This window comes from Sapajus apella, unplaced genomic scaffold (genome assembly GCF_009761245.1).
Source record: "Sapajus apella isolate SASKATOON/1434 unplaced genomic scaffold, GSC_monkey_1.0 scaffold37, whole genome shotgun sequence".
Lineage (NCBI taxonomy): Eukaryota > Metazoa > Chordata > Mammalia > Primates > Cebidae > Sapajus > Sapajus apella.
Window position 1 is genome coordinate 16980657 of NW_022436977.1, and position 22130 is coordinate 17002786.

The window sequence follows — 22130 nt, forward strand, 5'->3', positions numbered from 1 at the left end:
AAAAAAAAAAAAAAAAAAAAAAGAAAAGAAAAATAGCTCTACGTGTTAAGTTATGATACATGAAGTTACTGGATTTTTATTTGTGAGGGCAAGAGAGGCTATTTAATGCCATCCTTATTCACTACCACGCAAAAACAAACAAACAGAAAACCTTGCACACTGTAGCCACTGATTTACTGACCTAAACTAGTGGGTCAGATGTTTTACAACTGGAAGTGACAAAACTACAGAAGTACACTGGCTATATATCAGACACACAACAAGGCCTCGTGAATTGAAACATAAAACTAGACAGCAAAGATTAAGAAAAGATAATAAAATCTTACAATAAACTCTATAGGCTCTGGATACAAATTAGAATGGAAAATATCCACCAGCAATTCCTTTCGATAAGCAAAATACTTCGTGGAGTAGGTGGACCAAAGTCAAAGAAATAAAAGCTGAGGCTTCTGGGTGCCTGTCAGAGTTCACATTGCTAAAAGGGTCTTATGACACATTTTAGCCTGGAACAGGAGTCAAGCAGTGTAAAATTGCCTGCCCAAGGTTTAGGCCCACTATCCGAGCTTTGATGTCATATCTGGGTGCCTTTTATCTTTTTGGATTCTGATTGTGACGAAAATTTCCTAGCTGCTATGTAATGTGCTGGATCGCTCTTCGACTCAGCCTGCACTGGATCAGGGTAAATAAGACTTTCAAAGCAGTCATATGACACTGCTACACTTAGGCGGCTTCTTGCTTCTTGCTTACACTGGGTGAGGTGGCACTCTTGTCAGATGCCCTGATCATATTGCCTGCTGAGAACAGAGTCCCAGAAAATGAGCAATGCTCAGAGGAAGAGGATAGAAAACCTAGATTCAGTGTTACAAAACACTGGGAGAGCTTCTGTAAATGTCAACCCTCGGAGCCCATTGCCTTATCTCTCTGTGAAGCGAAGCTATACAAACTCCAGATTTATCAATTATGTGCTAACTAAATCTGTCAGGACAGTCACATCCCTAGACGATGCTGCTATTCAGCTACACAGAATTGTCTGGCCCCTTTCCAGGTCTTAGCAATTAATCTTTTGCCAGTGGCATGAGATTTAAGGTCAAATCACCCATGTGATTTCCCCAAAGCTTCAAAGGTTCTCAAGATCAGCAGCTATAGAAAATCTGAGAAATTAGACTGATGGTATTAAAGCTCAGACAGAAGTTGCTTACCCCTGACTTTTGAAAGGTGAAGACAAGCTGCATTGCACTGGGGTTCATGACCGATTATAGCTCTGCTGCTGGCTTTATGTGACATTTGGCAAGTAATTTACTTTTTCTATGCCTCAGATTTCCCGTCTGTGAAATGGAAAACTGTAACCCTTTCCCTTTCCCACCCTCCTGGCTTTGCAAAAAGAATAAACAAAGTTTCTGCAGTGTTTTGGAACTCCTAAAAGAACAGAGCAAGAGCTGCATTCTGTAGGCAGTGTATTTATGCAACTTTTGGAAATGGGCCTAGTCATGCAAAACAAATTGAGTATTTTCAGATGCCTGGGAGTTATTTTAGCAGTTACTATTTATTGCACACTCTTTGGGTGCCAGGGACCGTGCTGCATTTTATTCCTTTCCAAACAACTCTGAGATAGTTACTACTATTATCATCTTCGTTTTGTAGATGAAGAAACGAATAGGTTCGGTGACTTGTCTGATATCACCCAGCAAGTTACAGGGTTCATATGCAAGGAGATCTGCACACGCTTCCCACCATGAAGACTCTCCTCCTGTGGCTTATCCTTATGATTTCAGAGTTGTTTTATTACCCTCCTACGCTTTATCATCAGATGAACCTAAACACTCTGAGGCACATGCTAAGTTAATCCCCCCAAACAATGGCCCATCCAACATGTCATTTTGAAAGGAGGACCCTAAAGATACGGGTCTATATGGCAGGCTGCACCAGAGGAGCAGCATTGGTACCTAGATTTTGTTGTCACTGTCTTGAAACACCCTAGCTGCTATCTTGCCTTCTGGGGTGTTTCAGGGGGCCAGTTGCAAGGTAACCTGCTCTTTGCAGTCCTCTGGTGTGGTAACTGTAAAGGCTGCCCTGGGAAGGGATTCTTCTCTTTTTTGGTTGGGGGGGTGCGGCGGGCTCCAGTGGACCCTATGCTTAGCCACTGGTTGCTCTTTGATCTCTAGTTTGGACAAAGAAGGAAAAAAAGATAAATCTGCCTTTGTAATGGAGTCAGCTGGCTGAGCGAACTGGGAGTGATTCCAGCAGCTTGCTTGAAGGTATGTGCACAGCCCATCCAGAACAGAGCAAGCTGCAAAATTGCAGGCCTGAGAGACAAAATCAAATTTTGCTCGAATGCTTGAGATGTAGCCGTTTCCTCAAAGATGATAGAGACAGAGGATGACAGAGAGTATCTATTCTAAAGGCTAAAATCAGCTTGCTTTGACATCTTGGATTTTCAGATCCATACCACGGTATGATCCCCATTTGCATAGTGATTTTCACAAGTTCTTATTGGAGTTAATTTTTAATTATTCACTTGGTAGGTGATCTAAGGCCTCCTTCTGTGCACTCCTTCCTTTTCACATTTCAACACTAAACAGAAGTGATGCTTTGATTATGTGTTCTTCTGAAGGATCTATCTAGTGTACTGCTTGCCTCTGTTTGCATGCAGGGAAATTAAGAGTAGACTTTGTCAAAACATTTTTGTCAACCCCAGAAATACTGGCCAGATGACTTGCAAAGGCATACCATTAGCCACAAGGGGAGTAAGCCAAGAAAGTATGAATGAATGGGTGTAAGTTGATTTTCACTAGCCTGACAATAAAAATTATTTATTCTATCATCACCACCATCACAACTACATTTTTAAAGTTCAGAAATTACAAAGCCCTTTCCACATAGTATCTCATTTGATACCAATACTGGGATGTAGGCAGAGCTGGTATTATTCTCCCCATTTTACCGAAAAGGAAACTTGGGCTCAGAAAGTTCAAGTGATTTGTCCAGGGTAGCACAGCTAGTGACCCAAGTCTTCGGCTCCCAGTTCTAGTGTTTGTCCCTTTTCTCCCTTCTTCTTCAGTGACATTGCCTTGCTCACAATATCTGCCTGCTGAGGAATACCCAGTCTGTATATTTTCTAGAAACCATCCCCTAATTTCTCAATCAGAATCAATCTCCTCTACATTTCCGTAATACCTTGCTTAAACTATTATTCCACTAACTATAACTGTGTGACTCGGATGCCTATCTTATCCACAATGGACTGCAGACTCCTGGAGGGCAGAGCTTACGCCCTATTTCATTACTAACATTTATTGAGAGTATACTGTGTGGCAAGTACAAAGCCAAATGCTTTGCAGCCGTCAAATTCTTTAATCCAAAACAATAGATCAGTGACGTAGGTACTGTCATTATTTCCACTGGAAAATGCAAAAAGTGAGACACAGAGATAACGAGTAACTTGACCAATGTCACATAGATAAAAGGTGTCAAAGTTGGGATCCAAACCCAGACCTGTCTATTCCAAACCCGATGCTTGGACCTCACATTATCCCTCCGACGTTCTTCATTGTGCCACCCCTCCTTGCTAGTACCTGGAACCATATTTGCACCAATAAGGCATTTAGAATTGTGTGTTGAAATAAAGAACAGGTCAATGCTATTTAATTCAGTTCAGTATTTTTGAAAGTACTGTTTTTATAAAAGAAGAAAAATAAGTGCAGAGTTGTGAAGAATGGGGGTGTGAGAAGGGTGTGTGCGTGTGGGGGGTAAGTATAAAAGACAATGTTTGAAAGAAGTGCAGTTAATACTGTATACAAAGTTATATAAAAAAAGAGGGACAGACAGGGGAACCAGGAAGATAAGAGCCTGGGAGATGGAAGCATGAGAGGCAAGTGGGGAAGGAGAGGGAACTTCTCCCTGGAAAAGGCCACCACCTGGAAATCCTGTAATGGTAACTACTGGGAACTTGAATGCACTGGATGCTTCTGTAGTATGTCATAATTTATAAGGACACACTGCTACAGAGAGAGAGCGATAGAGAAAGACAAAGAGACAGAGAGAGAGATAGGGATAGAGAGAGAGATAAAGACATAGAGATAGGGATAGAGAGAGATAGAGAGCACACCTGCCCTTCTCTCATTTCAAGATGTTTATAACCTCAACCCGAGGTTCTAATGGTGGAAGAAAAAGCTTAGACGTTTAGGTTCTCCCAGTTGAGGGAAGGTTTTTAACCAATTTTGTATGTCTTCACAGTAATAACTAAGAATGACTCTTGAGCCATACTTTCATGTAAATGCCAAAACTGCTTTGAATAGTAGTTACGGTATTTTCAAGTGTTTTATAAATTGATTATATGGTACCCAGTTGTAGTGACTATATTTTAAAATTTAATTTACTTGTCAAGATTGCTTCAAATGCTACGTCCCCAGTCTTCTTCTTCTTCTTCTTGTTTTTTAAAGATGTCTTTTAGAAATAGGCAGAGGTCTACAAATTACAATCTGCTTTGAACCTTAAGGGTAGAGTCGTTAATTATCTGACAGCAGAAGGGAGAGCAGGGAAACCCAGTGGGGTAATGGAATCTCCTCCCATTTTACAGCATCCTTTTTTCTTTATTAATTATTAAGTTATAATTCTTTCCTTGGTCAATCAACTCAAAGCTGTAAATGCTCATATGAATCAATGTGCTGTACCCCAGGTGAAGTCTAGTTGAATTGAAGGCAGGAAGCAATCCTGCAGTGGTTGCCTTCTATCAAGTAATTATTTACCACACCGCCATCTGTCTTTATTCTGCTAAGCCACTCGATCAGACACAGCAGTATCCCCGTACTCTGAGTTGGTCACAGACCATGCTGTGCTTACATGGAATACCTGACCACAATATATTGCAAATCACGTTTCATCACTTTATTTCTTACCAGTACAATTTGGATTCTTTGTTGTAGCTGGAAAACTTGCTGGGAAGTAAGCAATATATAATATCATGGTTTTTGTTTTTTTTTGCATTGTCAGGCAATAAATTAATTTATTAAGAGAACCTATCAGTCATCAGTATTGGATGAGTTGCTGCAGTGTACAAGTTACAATGTTATGAGCATCGATCTTATTTATATTAAAAGTTATTCTCCTCACATAAGCCTGTGATACAATATAAATATAAAAATATATACAATATAAAAATAATTGTCATTAGCTGGTAAATTATCTATAAAGCTGATTTCTATTCACTACTTTATTAACTATAGTATATGGGCACTCCGAATTGCTAATATTTCCTTTAAATTATAATCTGTGATGACACTGTGGTGCCTGTGTTGGAAAAGCTATGATGATAATCATTAACATAGTATAATGCAATACTTAAGATTTATCAGGCCCTTATTAGGCCATGAATTACAGCATAATATAATGAAATGCAACTCTATTTCTTCCAATTCAAAATCTAATAAGAGGTTTGTGTCATAAATTACATAAACCTCAAAACAATGCATGGAAATGTGGCTGAAAGTTAATTTCTATCATTATGTTGTTTTTTTGCATGTTCTTCCTGTACTTGTGTAACATTGTTTTTCTTTGTTTACCCTAGATAGTTGGTACTTGTAATTATTTTATTAGCATCCAACTGTATTTTCCCTTTCTTAAGAAGCAGAAATATTTCAAACATCAAAGTTTATTTAAATAGGATACAACCCTTGGGAAATTAAAAGGGGATGCAGTTTGCTGCCAGGATTCTTTGAGAAATACTGTATAACTTGGTTACTGTACTGCTTTATAGAGGTAAATTGAGGATGCGTCTCGGCAGATGGAACAATGAGGAGTGGGAGCAATGCTTTTCAGCTACATCACATCTTTCGACTTGAAGAGATCAACATAACACACAAAGCTAATGTGTAATGTAAATACAAGTTATGTTTTGCATTTTCATTTGTGGATGGAAAACATTATAGCACAAAAGCCAGGAAAAAAATTAAAGTAAAACCTAGGAAGTTCGCAACAGAACACTTCTCTTAATATTCAGTTCTTGTAATTGCCCTCAACAAGGGGGCTGCCCTCTTACCATAGACAGGCAGTGCCCTTGTTGGGTGTCTTAAGGAACACATAGCTTTGCCTCATTCCCAGAGCTCAGATTTCACTATTGCCTCTTGTTATATGTCATCATCTTCTCTAGCTCTTCTTTTTAACAGGTAAAATAGGCGCTTCAAACAGATATAGGTTTGAATCCCAGCTCTACTAATGACTAGCCTTGTAAATCTTGGGTAAGTCTCCATTTTACTAGCTGTAAAATGGGGACAATGATAATACTCTGCTCATAGGGTAGCTGGGATGATAAATGTTATATATAAACATGAAGCACAATAGATGGCACAGAAGAGGTGCTCAAATATTTTAGCAATTGTTGCTACTAATGTAGTAAGTTCTCTTAGGAGGGGATATACATTAATAGGGAACACTCAGTGAGTGGGAGTTAGTATTTCTGATCTGGAGATTTAGAATGTCCATAAAGAAGAAAACGGGCATAAAAAGGAAGTCTAAAAGCCCCAAGAGATAACCTTTTATGCTACTATTTTGCATGGGATGTACCCTCCTCGCAGTTTTATTTTTACATGTTCTTCACTGTCATAGAGTATACATAATCAGATAATAGCTCTCCATCTTACAGAAACCCTTGATCTCTAGTTTTTTTCTTTGTCCTCCTCTTCCCCTACAACATACCAGAATGGTTGCATCAGAAAATTCACCTAATCCACTCATATTCTTCCCTGTTTTGATGGAGACAATCATGAACCAGCAAATAGAATATGAATGGATCAGGCAATAGCCCTTAAAAATCCTTTTTTCTGTCTGCTGAACCTACCCAGAAATGCCCTGATGCTGCTCCTGTGCCTTGGAGACTTCATGCTGCCAGGGAAAACTGGACAACCACAGCTGGGTTTTCACTGTTGCACACTGATCAGTTCTTGCTGATCTCTTTCATTCTCCATCATGATTTTTAAAAATGCTTACTAGTCTCTTCTCATTCTCAGTTAAACCATGCCTCTCACTTTAAGAATTAAACCATTACTCCAGCTTAAAAGGAAGAATTGAGACGATTGTGTATCATCTTCTTCAACTGACTATTCTACTCTCACAAATCCACATATCCCATCATCAATCCTCCCCTCCTTTGCTCCAATTTTAGATAAAGTGTTCTTCTCCTTGTTTCAGGCTGACTCTTTCATCCACGGCTTTCCCTCAGTTTTCTGTTCTTCCTGGATCTTACTCCACGGGTCGCCTCTTTCTTTGCCTACCTCTTCATTTCTTTGCACACTCTCGTGCCATTTCCTCTGTCTGGAAACATGATTTGATCTCCCATTCAAAGGTCTATAGGTCCCCCACAGAAAGCCTGCTGAATCTCACTCCTCTCGTTACATCCATACTTCTTAGAAGAGTTGGCTGCATCCAGATCCTCTGCTTGCTCATCTCATAGGCTCTCCTCAAACCATGGCAATCTCGATTCTGATAACCCTGCTTTACAGAAGTTGCTCTAAGATTATCTGTGTCGTGCCAATTCCATTTGATTTATGATCTCACTGTACATTTCTGTTGCATTTGGCAATGTTGCTTACTCTCCCCATTTTGAGCCCTGTTCTCCCATGGTTTCCCTGACCCCAGACTTCCAATTTCCTCACCTTTCTGACCTCTCCTCCTCTTCTTCAGGGCCTTTTCCCTACACTTTGGAGTCCTCGGCTACACACAGTCTTTGAGTTGTATTTTCCAGGGTGATGGTTTCAATCCACATTAACCATGATGTCTTCTGTATTAGTCTGCCCAGGCTGTTTAATACAGGATGTCTTAAACAACATGCATTTATTTCCTCACAATTCTGGAGACCAAAAGTCCAAGATCAAGGCATCAGCTGGATTGATTTTATTCTGAGGCCTCTCTTCTTGGCTTGAAGACAGCTGCCTTCTCATCATGTCTTCACACCATCACCCCTCAGTCTGTATGCTAATCTCCTCTTCTTATAAGGACATCCAGTGATAAGGGAGCAGGGCCCACCCAAAGAACCTCATTTAACCTTAATAACCTCTTTAAAGATCCTGCCTCCAAATACAGTCACATTCTGAAGTACTGGGGGAAAGGACTTCAACATATGAATTTGGTGGGGAGACACAGTTCAGCCCACAACATCTCCTAAATCTGTATTTCCAGCTCAGATTTCTCTTTATGATGAGGGCTAACTGCCTATTAGACATTTCCCATAGGATTTCCCAAAGAAGATTGTTTGAAATTGACTCCAGCATCTCCTCATTAAACCTATACTTCCCCTTGCATTTCCCATTTCCATTGGCTCATCCAGTCACTAAGGAGTTTTTCCTTACTCCTCTTTTTCCCATATCCCACATATCCAATCAACTCCCAAACACTGCTTCTCAAGCCTGCAAAATACTTTTCAATTCTGCTCTTTTCTCTCCATCCCTACTGAGGCTGCCCTAGTTCAAGCTGCCACCTTCTCTTGTTTGATTATTGCAGAACTCTCTGATCTGTCTATTTCCATTCTAGTCCTGAGTCCATGCCCCATAAAAAGCGCATGAGATCTAAAACCCAAGTTTGACCACATTATTCCCTCACTTGAATCTCTCTAATGGCTCCTTGTTATCTGCAGAATGTGATCCATCTTTTTAATATGGCAAATGAGGCTTTTATAGTCTGGATCCTCCTTAGAGTGGCAACCTCATGTTTTACTGTTGTCGGCTTCCTACTTTTCACTTGAGTAACATGAATCTGCTTTTGGTTGTCTATATATTCCATTCCTCTCTACTCCCAAGTCTTCACCTTTGCAAATGCTTTCCTCTTTGTCAGGAGTGCATCCTCCAAACTGTCTTCCTTACTTTTCTCTCCCTTAATTTTGTCTGGTTAATGCCTACTCATCCAATAAATCTCAAATCAAAGGTAATTTTTTCCAGAAAGCCTTTTTGGAGTTAGCTGCCTCTTCTTTCTTTCCCATAATTCCTTATTCATACCTATTATAATGCTAATAATCGATCTAATTCCCTTACTAGACTGTGTGCCTCTTGAGGGTACAGACAGAATTTATTAATCTTAGTCTACCCAGCACCGCTTGTACCTACACTATGCCTGATACATGACAGGCACCAGAAAACCATCATTTTTTCTTAATGTTGTGTTGTAATTAGACTGTTGTGAAGTTCAGCAGAAGAGGTAAGTCATGGATTCATGTCTTGTGCTAATTTTTCAGTAAGTATATAAATATATTCTTTATTTCATACACAAAGGCGTATGTTTAAATTCTAAGACTAAGCAAGTATACCAAATTCTCTACAGGGAAAAAACAAAGAGTCACTAATCTGAATTAGTGTTTCTGCCTCTGACTTAAATTAGTGATTCACAGCATGATACATTCAGGCTCATTTCCATGTTAGCTACAAACCAGTTCATAGACTATCAAAAGCAAAATGCATGTTTTTCTGAGGAAAGAATTAATCTTCATTTTCTGAAACATCTTGCAGAAATTAATTTGGCAGGTTATTTTACCGAAGGTGTTTATTTTCCCTGATGCTGGCTTTGTGGTTTTGTGATAAGAAAAATAATTGATGACTACCTTGAATTCCTCTGCATTTCTGGTTAGCAGGGCAAAGGCTACATTGGAGAAAATGTTGGGGGAACTGTATGCACTACGAGTTAGCATTAGAATGTAAGCTCCACTATCAAGGAGTTTTGTCTATATTGTGCTCTGCTCTATCCTAGAATGATTTCAGGCACATGATAGGTGCTCAATAAATACTTGTTGGTTGAATAAAGAAAGTACATACCTTGCACCTGAAGAACTTGAGAGATGTCAAATCCTTGGCTGATTCTGACGATAACCACGCCAATCTCAAAATCAAATGCATCACTGAAAGAGGAAGCAAAGCAGTTAGTGTTTTAAATGGCTCCTTTATCCTCAAGTGTTGGACTAGTATTAGTCTAGGATCACTTACTTCTGGGATTTTCATATAATGAAACTATTTTTTTTTTTTTTTTTTGAGACGGAGTTTCGCTCTTGTTACCCAGGCTGGAGTGCAATGGCGCGATCTCGGCTCACCGCAACCTCCGCCTCCTGGGTTCAGGCAATTCTCCTGCCTCAGCCTCCTGAGTAGCTGGGATTACAGGCACACACCACCATGCCCAGCTAATTTTTTGTATTTTTGGTAGAGACGGGGTTTCACCATGTTGACCAGGATGGTCTCGATCTCTTGACCTCGTGATCCACCCGCCTCGGCCTCCCAAAGTGCTGGGATTACAGGCTTGAGCCACCGCGCCCGGCCTAATGAAACTATTAAAATCCACTTTAGAATATAGCCAAGAGCTAATGCATTTTTATTTGTTTGTTTGTTCTTCCCCTATGCCTTTTTAAAGTATATTTTGGGTAGAGGTAACTAAATCATTCACTCTAGCCAATTTGTTCAAATAATACTCTAAATCAGAATTTTGATTAGGAGCTTGTCACATCTTTTAAAAATAATCAAATCTTTTATATAGTGAGCAAAACAATCACTGGTATATTTAGACCGGAGAGTTTACAGACAGCAAACAGTCTTTGGAATGATTAGCCACCACCCCCAACCTGGCTGCCTCCCAGAAGGACTCCTATCACATTTCTGATTTCAAGTTCATGGTTAGAAATGTCTCCAGTTCCACTAAAGAATTTTCAAAACTGACTCTAAACTCGCCATTTGAAGCAATGCTGTTTCACGGCAACCCTATATACTGACTCTTGTGCTTTCTCTGTATTCAACCCAAATGAATTAAATTATCTAGGAGAGAAAGTCTGTCTTTCTTTTATCTCTGTTTGAAGAGATAAAACTTGAAGAGATAAATGTTTTCTCTGGTCCTAAAAATGGAAGCAAGCCAATTAATAGTTTCAGCCATTTAAAATTTTTTCATTGGGGGTCCTTTGTACTTCTATGGATCTAAAACTTATGAGTCCTTATCATTAGGTCATCCTACCCCAGAAACAACTGTCCCACCATACAGTTTCCAATGGCCACAGTAAACCTGAATTTTCATTTGGTATATGTAAGCTTGGTGCAATATGAATATCCACTCAAAATCCAAACCATAAATAATCTTTACTTAAAAGAATAGTTTCATTCTGGCACAAGCTGTCACAAAGTAAATTCCTCATAAACAAATCTTGTTTCTGATTGTTTTTGATTATAAAAAGTAGGCAATATGCTCCGCCAAAAAAAGTTTGGATTCTGTATGAGGCAGAATAACGTACTCTCAAAGTGTCCTAATTCCTGGAACCTGTGAATGTATTTCCCTACATGGCAAAAAGGACTTGGCACATATGATTACGTTAATAACTTTGGGATGGGGAGATTATCCTAGATTACCTGGATGGGACAAGAGTAATCACAAGGGTACTTAAAATGACAAGGTGTAAGAGGAGGTCACAGTAATGTGATGTGAGAGGAACTTGACCAGCCATTGCTGGCTTTGAAGATTGAGGAAGGCATTCCTGAGCCATACCCACATGAGGGAAGCTTTGGGAAGCTGGAAAAGGCAAGGTCAGAAATGTATCCTAGAGCCACCAAAAAGGAATGCAGCCTGGCTCACACATGCCAGACTTCTAACCTACAGAACTGTAAGATAATCAAGTATTGTTTGTTTGTTTTTTAAAGACAGAGTCTGGCACTATCACCCAGGCTGGAGTGCAGTGGTGTGATTTGGCTCACTGCAACCTCTGCCTCCCAGGTTCAAGTGGTTGGAATTACAGGTGTGCATCACCATGCCTGGCTATTTTTTGTATTTTCAGTAAAGGTGGGGTTTCATCATGTTGACCAGGTTTGTCTCAAACTTGTGACCTCAAGGGATCTGCCCACCTCGGCCTCCCAAAGTGTTGGTCTTACAGGTGTGAGCCGCTGCGCCTGGCCTAAAGTACCATTTTAAGCCATTAAATTTGAGGTAATTTGTTATGGCAGCCATTGAAAACTAATACATACAGATTCTAATTAAAATTAAGCCATACTTGGCTGGGTGAGGTGGCTCACGCCTATAATCCCAACACTCTGGGAGTCCAAGGCAGGCGGATCACCTGAGGTCAGGAGTTCAAGGCTAGCCTGGCCAACATGGCAAAACCCTATCTCTACTAAAAAATATAAAAATTAGCTGGGTGTGGTGGTGTGAGCCTGTAGTCCCAGCTACTTGGGAGGCTGAGGCAGGGGAGTTGCTTGAACCTGGGAAGCGGAGGTTGCAGTGAGCCAAGATCATGCCACTGCACTCCAGTCTGGGCAACAGAGTGAGACTCCATCTTAAAAAAAAAAATTGACCATCCTTAAGAATATTACAGAAATTTAAAATCTTTTATTCAAAGAAAAGTGGTAAAACACTGTAATCTTATAATAATACCCCTGTGTTAACAATGCTACTGTGCTTTAAGTCATAAAGACACAAAAATTGGAAAGGGAAATGTAATATGGATACGTGATTGTCATTATTAGTCCTAGTACTGTGCTGGTAAAGTCATTTAACTTTACCAATACAGATAGGTTTTATACTAGTACAAATCTGGGCCACCCTAACACTGAACTTTATTACCAAGGAGACCAATTATAAATTTGTTGTAAAAGCCAAAGGCCTTCTTGGTTCAGTATTACTGGGTTTGATTATTTTGCTCCCTTTGCATTTCTAGAATGTTTGGGATGGTAGGGAGGTTGGAAGACAGTCCCAGGTAATTCTTTTTTTTTATTTTTTATTTTATTGCATTTTAGGTTTTGGGGTACATGTGAAGAACATGCAAGATTGTTGCATAGGGGTCCCAGGTAATTCTGTATCAAATTATGGGCTGTTTCATTGTACACATTTCTTCCTATTTGTTCTTTTTCTCCCCTCCATCCCTTTTGTTCCCCAAGATGAAGAGAAATTTTACTGAAGAATCTGGATTAACAGAGAACAGATCTGGTTAATTTCCAAGAATGTCTGATCAGCAACTGACTATGATTCTAAATATATCAAAATACTGTTTGCTGAGCCTGGTAAAATTCTGATCTTGATCACTTGGTTTAGTCTTAACTTACTGAACTTACAACACCAGCAGGAGCCAGATGACAGCACGTGGTACCCAAGCTGTATATGTTTTGAGAAGCACAATGCACTTAATATATACATTCCTTACATTAGAAAGACTGTTGGTGAATTTTTGTTTGTTCAGTAATTCCTGTACTTTCAGAAGATGAAAGTTATTTCTTATGCTTCCTTTCAAGAAAAACTAAGAATGCTTTTGTTAGTATGTTGCATAAATCTGCTCAATATAATGGTAAATGTTATGCTTATACTAACAAGGGGTAGAGGAAATGGCATGCTATAAGAAGGGCTAAGCAAATACTTGTTTTACATGGCTAGGATGGACTTTTAAGTGCAGCTGTATCTCTCAGGGCATGTCACATACCCTGTGATCTGAAATCAAACCACAGCCAGATCCCAGACACAGGAAATCTTCTGTTTCCAGAGATGTTGACACAAAAGATGGCTTTGGGGCATAGCTAACATTGCCCCCCTGGAGTCTGATTAAGTATTTTCAAGCCTAGAAGAAATGCTCAACTTTCTTTGCTTTTCTTTTTTTTTAGAGATGGAGTTTCACTCTTGTCCCCCAGGCTGGAGTGCAGTGGCATGGTTTCTGCTCACTGCAACCTTCACCTCCCATGTTCAAGCGATTCTCCTGCCACAGCCTCCCGAGTAGCTGGGATTACAGGTGCCCACCACCATGCCCAGCTAATTTTTGTATTTTTAGTAGAGATGGGGTTTCGCCAGGCTGGTCTTGAACTCTTGACCTCAGGTGACCCACCTGCCTTGGCTTCCCAAAATGTTGGGATTACAGGCATAAGCCACCATGCCAGGCCGAAAGTCTCAACTTTCTGCAATGTTTCTCTCTGTATGTGTAGAATTTGTTTTCTCTTATCCAAAGGAAGGAACCAAGCCAGGTAATACTTGGAGTATATATGTATATACATATACACTGGCAATGTATATACATATATTCATTACTCCAAGTATTATGTATATACATGCATATACGTATATATATATATACACATACCCATGTATATACATATATATATATTCATATATACATATATACATATCTATTCCAAGTATTACACATTACATACTCCAGGTATATACATACACACACATACACACAGAGTTTTGGAATATATATTACATATATACTCCAAATATATATTATATACTTGGAGTATGTAATATATAATACTTTGGAGTATATAATATGTAATACTTTGCAATATGTAATATATGGTATATAGTATATAATACTTGCTTTGGAGTATATAATATATAATGCTTTGGAATATATAGTATATAATATATAATGCTTGTTTTGGAGTATGTAATATATACAGAAAGCACAGCATTATAGTCATGAGTTTCAACTTTGAATTGGGATAGTCCTGGTTTGGAATTCTAGCTCTGTCACTAAATGCACACTAGTTAATTTTTAACATCTATGTCTCCACTTGAAGAACGGAAAAAAATAATAGTAATTCCTTCAAAATCTTATGTGAATTAAATGAGATAATTCATGTTTAAGACATTAGCTTGCTTCCTGCTAGCTCTTTAAGATCTATCATTATTACCTATATCCTAAGCCTCCTCAAATATTTAGCTGTTAGATGTTATGTACCATCTGAAACTCACATTCTGAGCACAAGCCAATCCTACTCTACCTGATAGCAGAAGCACTTGGCATATGGGAGGCTCTTAGCAGACGGAGATATAGGGCTCTGGATAGTGAACGAATTATCGGAGGCTCAGAAGAAGACAAGGACTGAACTGCAGAGACACCAGCCAACCCAAGATTCCAGGTGTCCTGAAAGAAAAATTTCTCCTTGCTTAGCTGTGCTTTGCTTTTAATCTTGTAAATAGATTTTAAGGTTGTAACTCTAAACATTTACCTTTTTCTCTGACACTGGTATTTCTCCCACCCTGCCTCCTCTGACACTCTGATTCCTTCAAGCTGTATTATTGGTGGTGTTTTTTTCACCTTGGGAAAGAAGTCAGAGTACCAGGAGAATGTGCTCTTCTCAGGCAATTTAATCTGACACAACAGTGTTATGTGCAGTACAAGTTATGTACTGCCCCGGTTAGTGCTTTATAAACAAGAACACGTCTTGAAAGCCATCACTTACTGTATGATTCCCACGTAGTTCTCAATCTCTGTCAAGGGAGCTTTCCTCCAGTTTTTCTTATATCCAATCACCAGAGTGTTTGGTTTCATTCTTCCTAAGCCTGAGGCCTAAACAGAGGACATAAAAACATGGGCAACCCTTACCGCACTGGAAAGCTACCAGCACAAATGAAAAATAATGTCTAAAGGAGCTCTGAAGTAATGTTCTGAAGATTCTGAAGATTAGATTACATTTGGTGCATGTCCTTCATGCCCGTACCCAAGCATAAAATAGAAAGATTAATTCTAAATCATCTCAGCTATAAATGGATTTTAGATGACAGAAATGTAGCTTTTCTAAATTAGCAGTCATTTGCATTTCTTTTGACACACTCATTAAAATGGTTCAATAATTTAAAATCAAGTGCGGGTCAGCTTAACTGTTGGTATGCATGTTGTAACTAACTTAGTGGTTCAAAGCTCATTCCCACCTGTTATACCCATAATGTCATTAGCAATAAAATCCATGTTTGGAAAATTCTTATGTACAAGGATCAGTGAAATCTCTACTTATGTTATTTATTGAAGAGTGACTGAATTATGTTTCCAAAACCTAATTCTCTTATGTGAAAGTATCATTAATAGCCATCTTCCATATCAGAAGTGTTGTCTCCCTTCATTAGATGACAGCTTACAGCTTCCAGTTAATCAAATTTAATTCAGCGACATTACTAAGCACCAATGACTTGCATAGTGCTCTGTTAGGTTTGGTGGGAGAGTGTTGAAGCACATTCTTTGGCTTTATGGAACCAAACATGGTGAAGAAGACAAGATTTACACAAATAATGCTAATATACATGCACATGTAATAGAAACTCATATAGAAGAACAAAGGAAGAAAACTTGAATTTTAGGTGAGGATTCATGGCCAGCTTCATGGGAGAGGCAGTATTTCAACTGAGTCTTGGGAGTTGGTGAGATGTTGGCAGGTTAAAACGGGAGAGCAGCCGGGCACAGTGGCTCACACCTGTAATCTCAGCACTGTGGGAGGCCAAGGTGGGTGGGTCATTTAAACTCACGAGTTTGAGACAAGCCTGGTTAACATGGTGAAGCCCCATCTCTACTAAAAATACAAAAAATTAGCCGGGCATGGTACTGTGTGCCTGTGATCCCAGCTGGTCCGGAAGCTGAAGCAGGAGAATCGCTTGAAGCTGGGAGGTGGAGTTTGCAGTGAGCCAAGATCACACCATTGCACTCCAGCCTGGGCTGCAGAGTGAGACTCCATCTCAAAAGGTTTCGAAGATCGAAGAAGATGGGGAAGAGCAGTGGGAGTAATGGAAGGTAGTTCTAGGTCATGGGAAGAGTGAAAGAAGTTCCAGAGCTGGACATTTTAGAGGGAACAGTAGCAGGTGGAAGGAGATAGGCAATGAAGGAGGGATCCTGAAATAAACTTTGCCTCCAATACATTTGGTGTATTGTTCTTGGCCCAGCACCTTCCTGGAGTCCTCATTTGGCCCTTGGCAGATGTGTGGCAGTACAGATGGATGTAGTCTTTTCCACGGCGACACTCTTGACTAGTTGGTAATTTGTATCATAACTTCTTAGATGCAAAGATGATTTTACTCAAGATGATGTAACTGCAGTGCTTCCTTTCATATCACTTCGTCTTGTCCTTTTGCCACAGCTCCTCTGTACTTCACTTTTTATGTAAGGAAATTCATGTGAACATATGCATGTTGGAATCTTCTCTACCATTTCTTCTGGATTAACCTAAGAATTCTCTTTCATACCTGTGTCTTTTCTTTCTCTGCTCTTATTTTATGTCTGTATTCCCATTCCTAGTTGAAAATTTTATTTTACAAAATTTCTATCATAATTTTATAATAAACGACTAACAGTGCCAATGTATTTAACCAAAGAACTATTGAAAACTAACTTGGGGCTGGGCGTGGTGGCTCACGCCTGTAATCCCAGCACTTTTGAGAGGCCAAGGTGGGTGGATCACAAGATCAAGAGATCAAGACCATCCTGGTCAAGAAGGTGAAAACCTGTCTTTACTAAAAATACAAAAATTAGCTGGGCGTGGTGGCCCAGGCCTGTAGTCCCAGCTACTGGGGAGGCTGAGGCAGGAGAATTCCTTGAACCCGGGAGGCGGAGATTGCAATGAGCTGAGATCATGCCACTGCACTCCAGCCTGGTGACAGATTGAGACTCCATCTCAAAAAACAAAAACCACCACAACAAAAAAAACAACCTTGCTACTGAAAGAAAAATCAGCATCTTGCAATAATACCTGTTTCCATGGTTTAGCAAATTAATAACAAATGAAAAGCGGCTCATTGTGGGTAACAAGTTTTGCAGAAATGGTTTCTCTGCATGTGCAGCTACTTCACAAGTATTCTTAAGGGAAATTAGACACAGGAATGCATCAAATACTCTTAAGCTTCAAAATATTACCAATTAAGCTTAACCAATATTTTTTCTTTCCTGCCTGCATGTGCATCTGAATTACCTGGATGCAGTCCTGACTTCTGACACTCTGAGATATGGTAACTCTGAAAGCCAAATGCACCATTTCCTATACATATAATTAAGGGTTTTCAACCATATTAAAGCCAAAATGCTTAGCAAGCCAAGCTCTACAATTTCTGAGAATCTCTTGGATTGTTTTAAGGATTCTCTGTCATTCTAAATGATGATGATCAGAACTACGAAAAGATTTTATGTACTAATAAAGAGGAGATAAAGGAAGGAAAAAAGGAAGAAAAATAAAGGAGAAAAGATGGGAGAACTGTGGGATTTAAGGTTGAGCTGTAGAGATTATTACATTTTATTCAACATTCTGAAAATAATTCAGAAGGATAGGGAGATTTTATGCCCAGATCACCATGCATTAATTTAGTTGGTCTAGCAGCTGCCCTAACACCATTTGCAAAAGAAAAAAGGAAAAGAAAGCCTGACTTGAGCATTGCTATATGCAGTATGAGATATAAAAATAGTTTGAAGTTTCAATAGGATCCTGAATGTCGTCAACCATCGGAACAAATTTGCATTTCAATAAGTACGGGGGCAGAATGTATGCTGGTGGCCAAAGGCAACCTCATTTTCCATTTCCAGTGTATCATTCATAGTTTATTGTAATAGAACTTCTCTGCTTTTGTTCTAGTTTTGCCTCTACCCAGGAATTCAAAATAATTCCTTAACCATCTGCACTGATCTCTGATGCTGAGCTGCCTTCCTACAGCTGTTCACTTTGGGAGCCTCATTAACACGGAGCACTGACTGTCTTTTGCCTCTGTGCTCCATCTCTCAATGCAGCCTTACCTGAAGGAGACTTCGGACGCCATCCCTGAAACAGTCTGCTGCCACTGCAGCATAAAAAGCCTTGATTTTATTCTTTATAAGCCAGGCCTGTTTTTTCCCCATGCCACTGTTCATCTCCTTAACACACAGCTTGCGCGGTCCCTGTGCGACACAATGAAATATTGGTTAGAAGCCCTGCTATTATACATCACGTTGCTGTTGTTTTCTAAAGGACAAAAATAGCCAGCAATGCCCCATTGAGTTAAGAAATGGGAAAGAGGGAAAAACACCTCACTGGACAGGGTTCTGCAGATTCAGCCTTTTGGATAGGACCTATGCTATTCACATCACTCATTGTCTACCCAAAATCTAGACTTATTAACATCTGCTTAATTAACTGCCTGCCACTGAATGAAAGGAAGAGCTGAGGGCATCACGGCACATGAGGAAAATGCTGAAAATGTGACTGAAGAGGCTCAGGATAAATAATCAACCTTTGACTCATTAGCGAGAGCTACTTTTAGGAACACCAAAGAAATCTCAGCTGGAGCCTAATTTCAAGAATGGACTGCCATGAACTGCACATCGTGACAATTTTATTTGGCCGATGCGTGACTTTTTTGTTGGCAAAAATACCCTTATACCACATTTTCCTGGTAATGTTGCCACACTTCCACTCAAATACATTAACATTTCCTTGTCATTCAATAAATTTGGTGGGAACAAAATTTACACACCTATGACCAAGAAGAGTGGAAGAGATTAAGAGGGAAGAAGGCAGGTGTTGTGGCCGCTGATAAAGCATTTTATAATTTCAAGATTTAGTTCTGGAAACTCATTTTTAATGAAAAATTCTATTCTTATTTCTCCTTCCTTAAATGTCCAAGCTAACTCTTTTCTTCTCATGTTGTAATTCAATCCATAAGGTATTTCTGACTATCTGCCATATGTCTGATAGAGTATGAATCCATTTTTCCAGGAAATTATTTTAATTTATAGAGAGATATGTATTTTGTTGAGATGTCTTAGATTTTACATGAATCACTTTGGATGTTGATAAAATGCAGCCTTGTAGGTATTGAACTAGGACTCAAGATTTTGCATTTCTCATAAACTCCTGGAGGGAACAGATGCTGCTGCTCCTTAGACACACTTGGAGTCACGGTCTCAAAGGATCTCAGATTGGAGAGAGGACATTGGGATGCGTGGAAAAAAAAAAAAAGCCCAGGCTTTGCGGTCAGACAAAACTGGTCTCAGATCTAAGCTTGAGGAGGTAATTGATTATCTCTGAGCTTTGATATCTTGTTCTGAAAATGAGGATAAACTCTTGCTCCTGCAAGGTTGCTTTAAGTAGTAATAATAAAGTACCTAGTACAATGTCATCAAAGCCCCAGCTAATTTCACCACTGTGCTTGTTCTCTAACACAGTTGCAAGAACACTGAACTGAGAGTCAGAATGTTGGGTCAGATCTGGCACTGGCTGGGTGACACTCTGGGTCTGTGATTTGTCCTGTCTTGATGTATGTTCTACACTTAAAAACTCAGGCAATCGCCTAGGTCATCACTGCCTAATACGACAGCCTGTATGTCCATGCTGCTATTAAGCGTTTGAAATGTGGCTGGTTCACACTGATACACTGGAAGCATAAATTACACAATGGATTTCAAAGTCTCAGTACAAAAAAGACTGAAATATCTCATTAATGTTTCTATATTGATTCCATACTGAAATTATAATATTTTGGACACAATGGGTTACATACAATATTATTAAAAATAACTTTGCCTATTTCTTTTTTCCTTTTTGAGAGAGTCTTGCTTTGTCACCAGGCTGAAGTGCAGTAGCACAACCTCAGCTCATTGTAACCTCTGCCTCCTGAGTTCAAGCAATTCTCCTGCCTTAGCCTCCTGAGTAGCTGAGATTACAGGTGCCCACCACCACACCTAGCTAATTTTTGTATATGTAGTAGAGGTGAGGTTTCACCATCTTGGGCAGGATGGTCTCAATCTCTTGACCTCGTGATCTGCCCACCTCGACCTCCCAAAGGGCTGGCATTACAGACGTGAGCCACCATGCCTGGCCTCTTTTTTTCTTTTTAATTGGCCACTAGACAATGTCAAATCACATATGTGGCACATAATATATTTCTATTACACAACACTCAGTCTCTGGGGTCCTTTCCATTTTAATATTCTATTTAAATTGAATCAGATTCTTTATATTCTTACTTTTTCCAGCATATTTCCTAGAACCTGCCAACTTTTCACAACAGTTTGGCTGACTTCACATTACAGGAAAATTAAAAAACAAGAAACTTCCCTGAAGATAGAAAAGGTAGAGAGATCAGGAGAATAGTTACTAAACTAGATGACCTTGTCTGAGGAAGGCTATGCCCTTATGGATCAATTTAGCTAAGGTTTCCAGATTGTCAATGCATTTCGAATCACTAGTCCTTCTTTGGGCATTCTAAACTTCATCAACTGCTGAAGAAAGAAAGAATATTTTATTCAAGGAAGTTAGAAGAATAACAAACAGAAAAGGCTTTGAACCATCAGTGTAGTGAGTTGTACTACAGTGACTGTGATCCCCTGGGGAGAATGGCATTTATTTAAATAAATGCAGTCTAACGTATGTCTACTGGTATTATAAAAATCCAGATTAAACATTAATTGTGACAGAGAGATTTACTTTAATGCCTAAACTTGCCATATTGAGAAGTCATAAAAACGTTTCATGCAGAATCTCTCTTTGCTAAAAACGATTATAACATCATTGTAGCACACTTATTAATGCAAGGCAAGGAAGGCTACAATACAAATGTAGTAAAAATAAGCAAACTAACAAAGAGAAAAGACGCACTGGAATACAATTATTCAACATTCAAATATGTCATAGTTACAAAAATGAATTTTACTACCCCTTTAGAATATTATAGAGATTAGCTTCAGTTGGGATCCAAAATATGAGTACATAAATTAATTCAAGATTCAAACAAAGAAGCTTTAAAAATCTTGTGTATATTATAGCTTTGATATTAATTGAGGAAGGGGTAAAGCGTTTCTAATTATGTAGCGTGGAGAACTTGATGCGATGTTACTTTAAATACTGTAAGTGACTATGATGAAAAGGAGTTTGTAAAGGAGTTCTGACCCCATTAGGATCAAACAGAGAAATTTGCCAAGTGCAATATTTCTTCCTACTTTTTTCCTTAAACATTGGAAGTCTTATTTGTCTGTCTTCGTTTTCATGGCTGCTTTGGTTGGGAAGGAACATTTTTTCCCTTTCTGATTTGCTCCATATTATCTTTCTACGCAGGCTGGTGCCCATTCATAGGTTATTTCATTCTTTCAATATTTGGTCATGTCACTATTTTACTGACATCATACCAGAGGCTTACTGACAAAAGAAGAATAAGATGCATCTAGAAAGAATACATTTTTTCCTTGGTGGATGTGAAAATTGAGATTAAGAGGAGGTTGAAGATAGAAGAAAAAATGAGATTTCAGTTTTTCTTGGGTTATATGGGCTTGAATTGTCTTCCTTATATTGTAGAGTTAAAAGGTGGGTGTCTTCTATGAGATATGTTGAGAACTCCTCAAACAGAGAATTTAAAGAGAGCTTTAGGTTTTCTTAAGATACTTTATAAATTTTTAGAAAAGAAAAAAAGAAAAAGAAAAA

At 39.1% G+C, this 22130-nt stretch overlaps 1 protein-coding gene across 5 annotated transcripts in view; it reads right to left on the reverse strand.

Annotated features, from left to right (window-relative positions):
* SLC12A1 (solute carrier family 12 member 1) overlaps positions 1–22130 on the reverse strand; it is a 100306-nt gene that overhangs the window by 20938 nt on the left and 57238 nt on the right. For all 5 annotated transcript variants that reach the window (XM_032297532.1, XM_032297528.1, XM_032297531.1 and 2 more), the window contains 3 exons: positions 18473–18613; positions 15171–15277; positions 9792–9874 (listed from right to left, as the gene is read on the reverse strand). In XM_032297532.1, coding sequence (XP_032153423.1) covers positions 9792–9874; positions 15171–15277; positions 18473–18613 — 331 coding nt within the window. The remainder of the gene's footprint in view (positions 1–9791; positions 9875–15170; positions 15278–18472; positions 18614–22130) is intronic.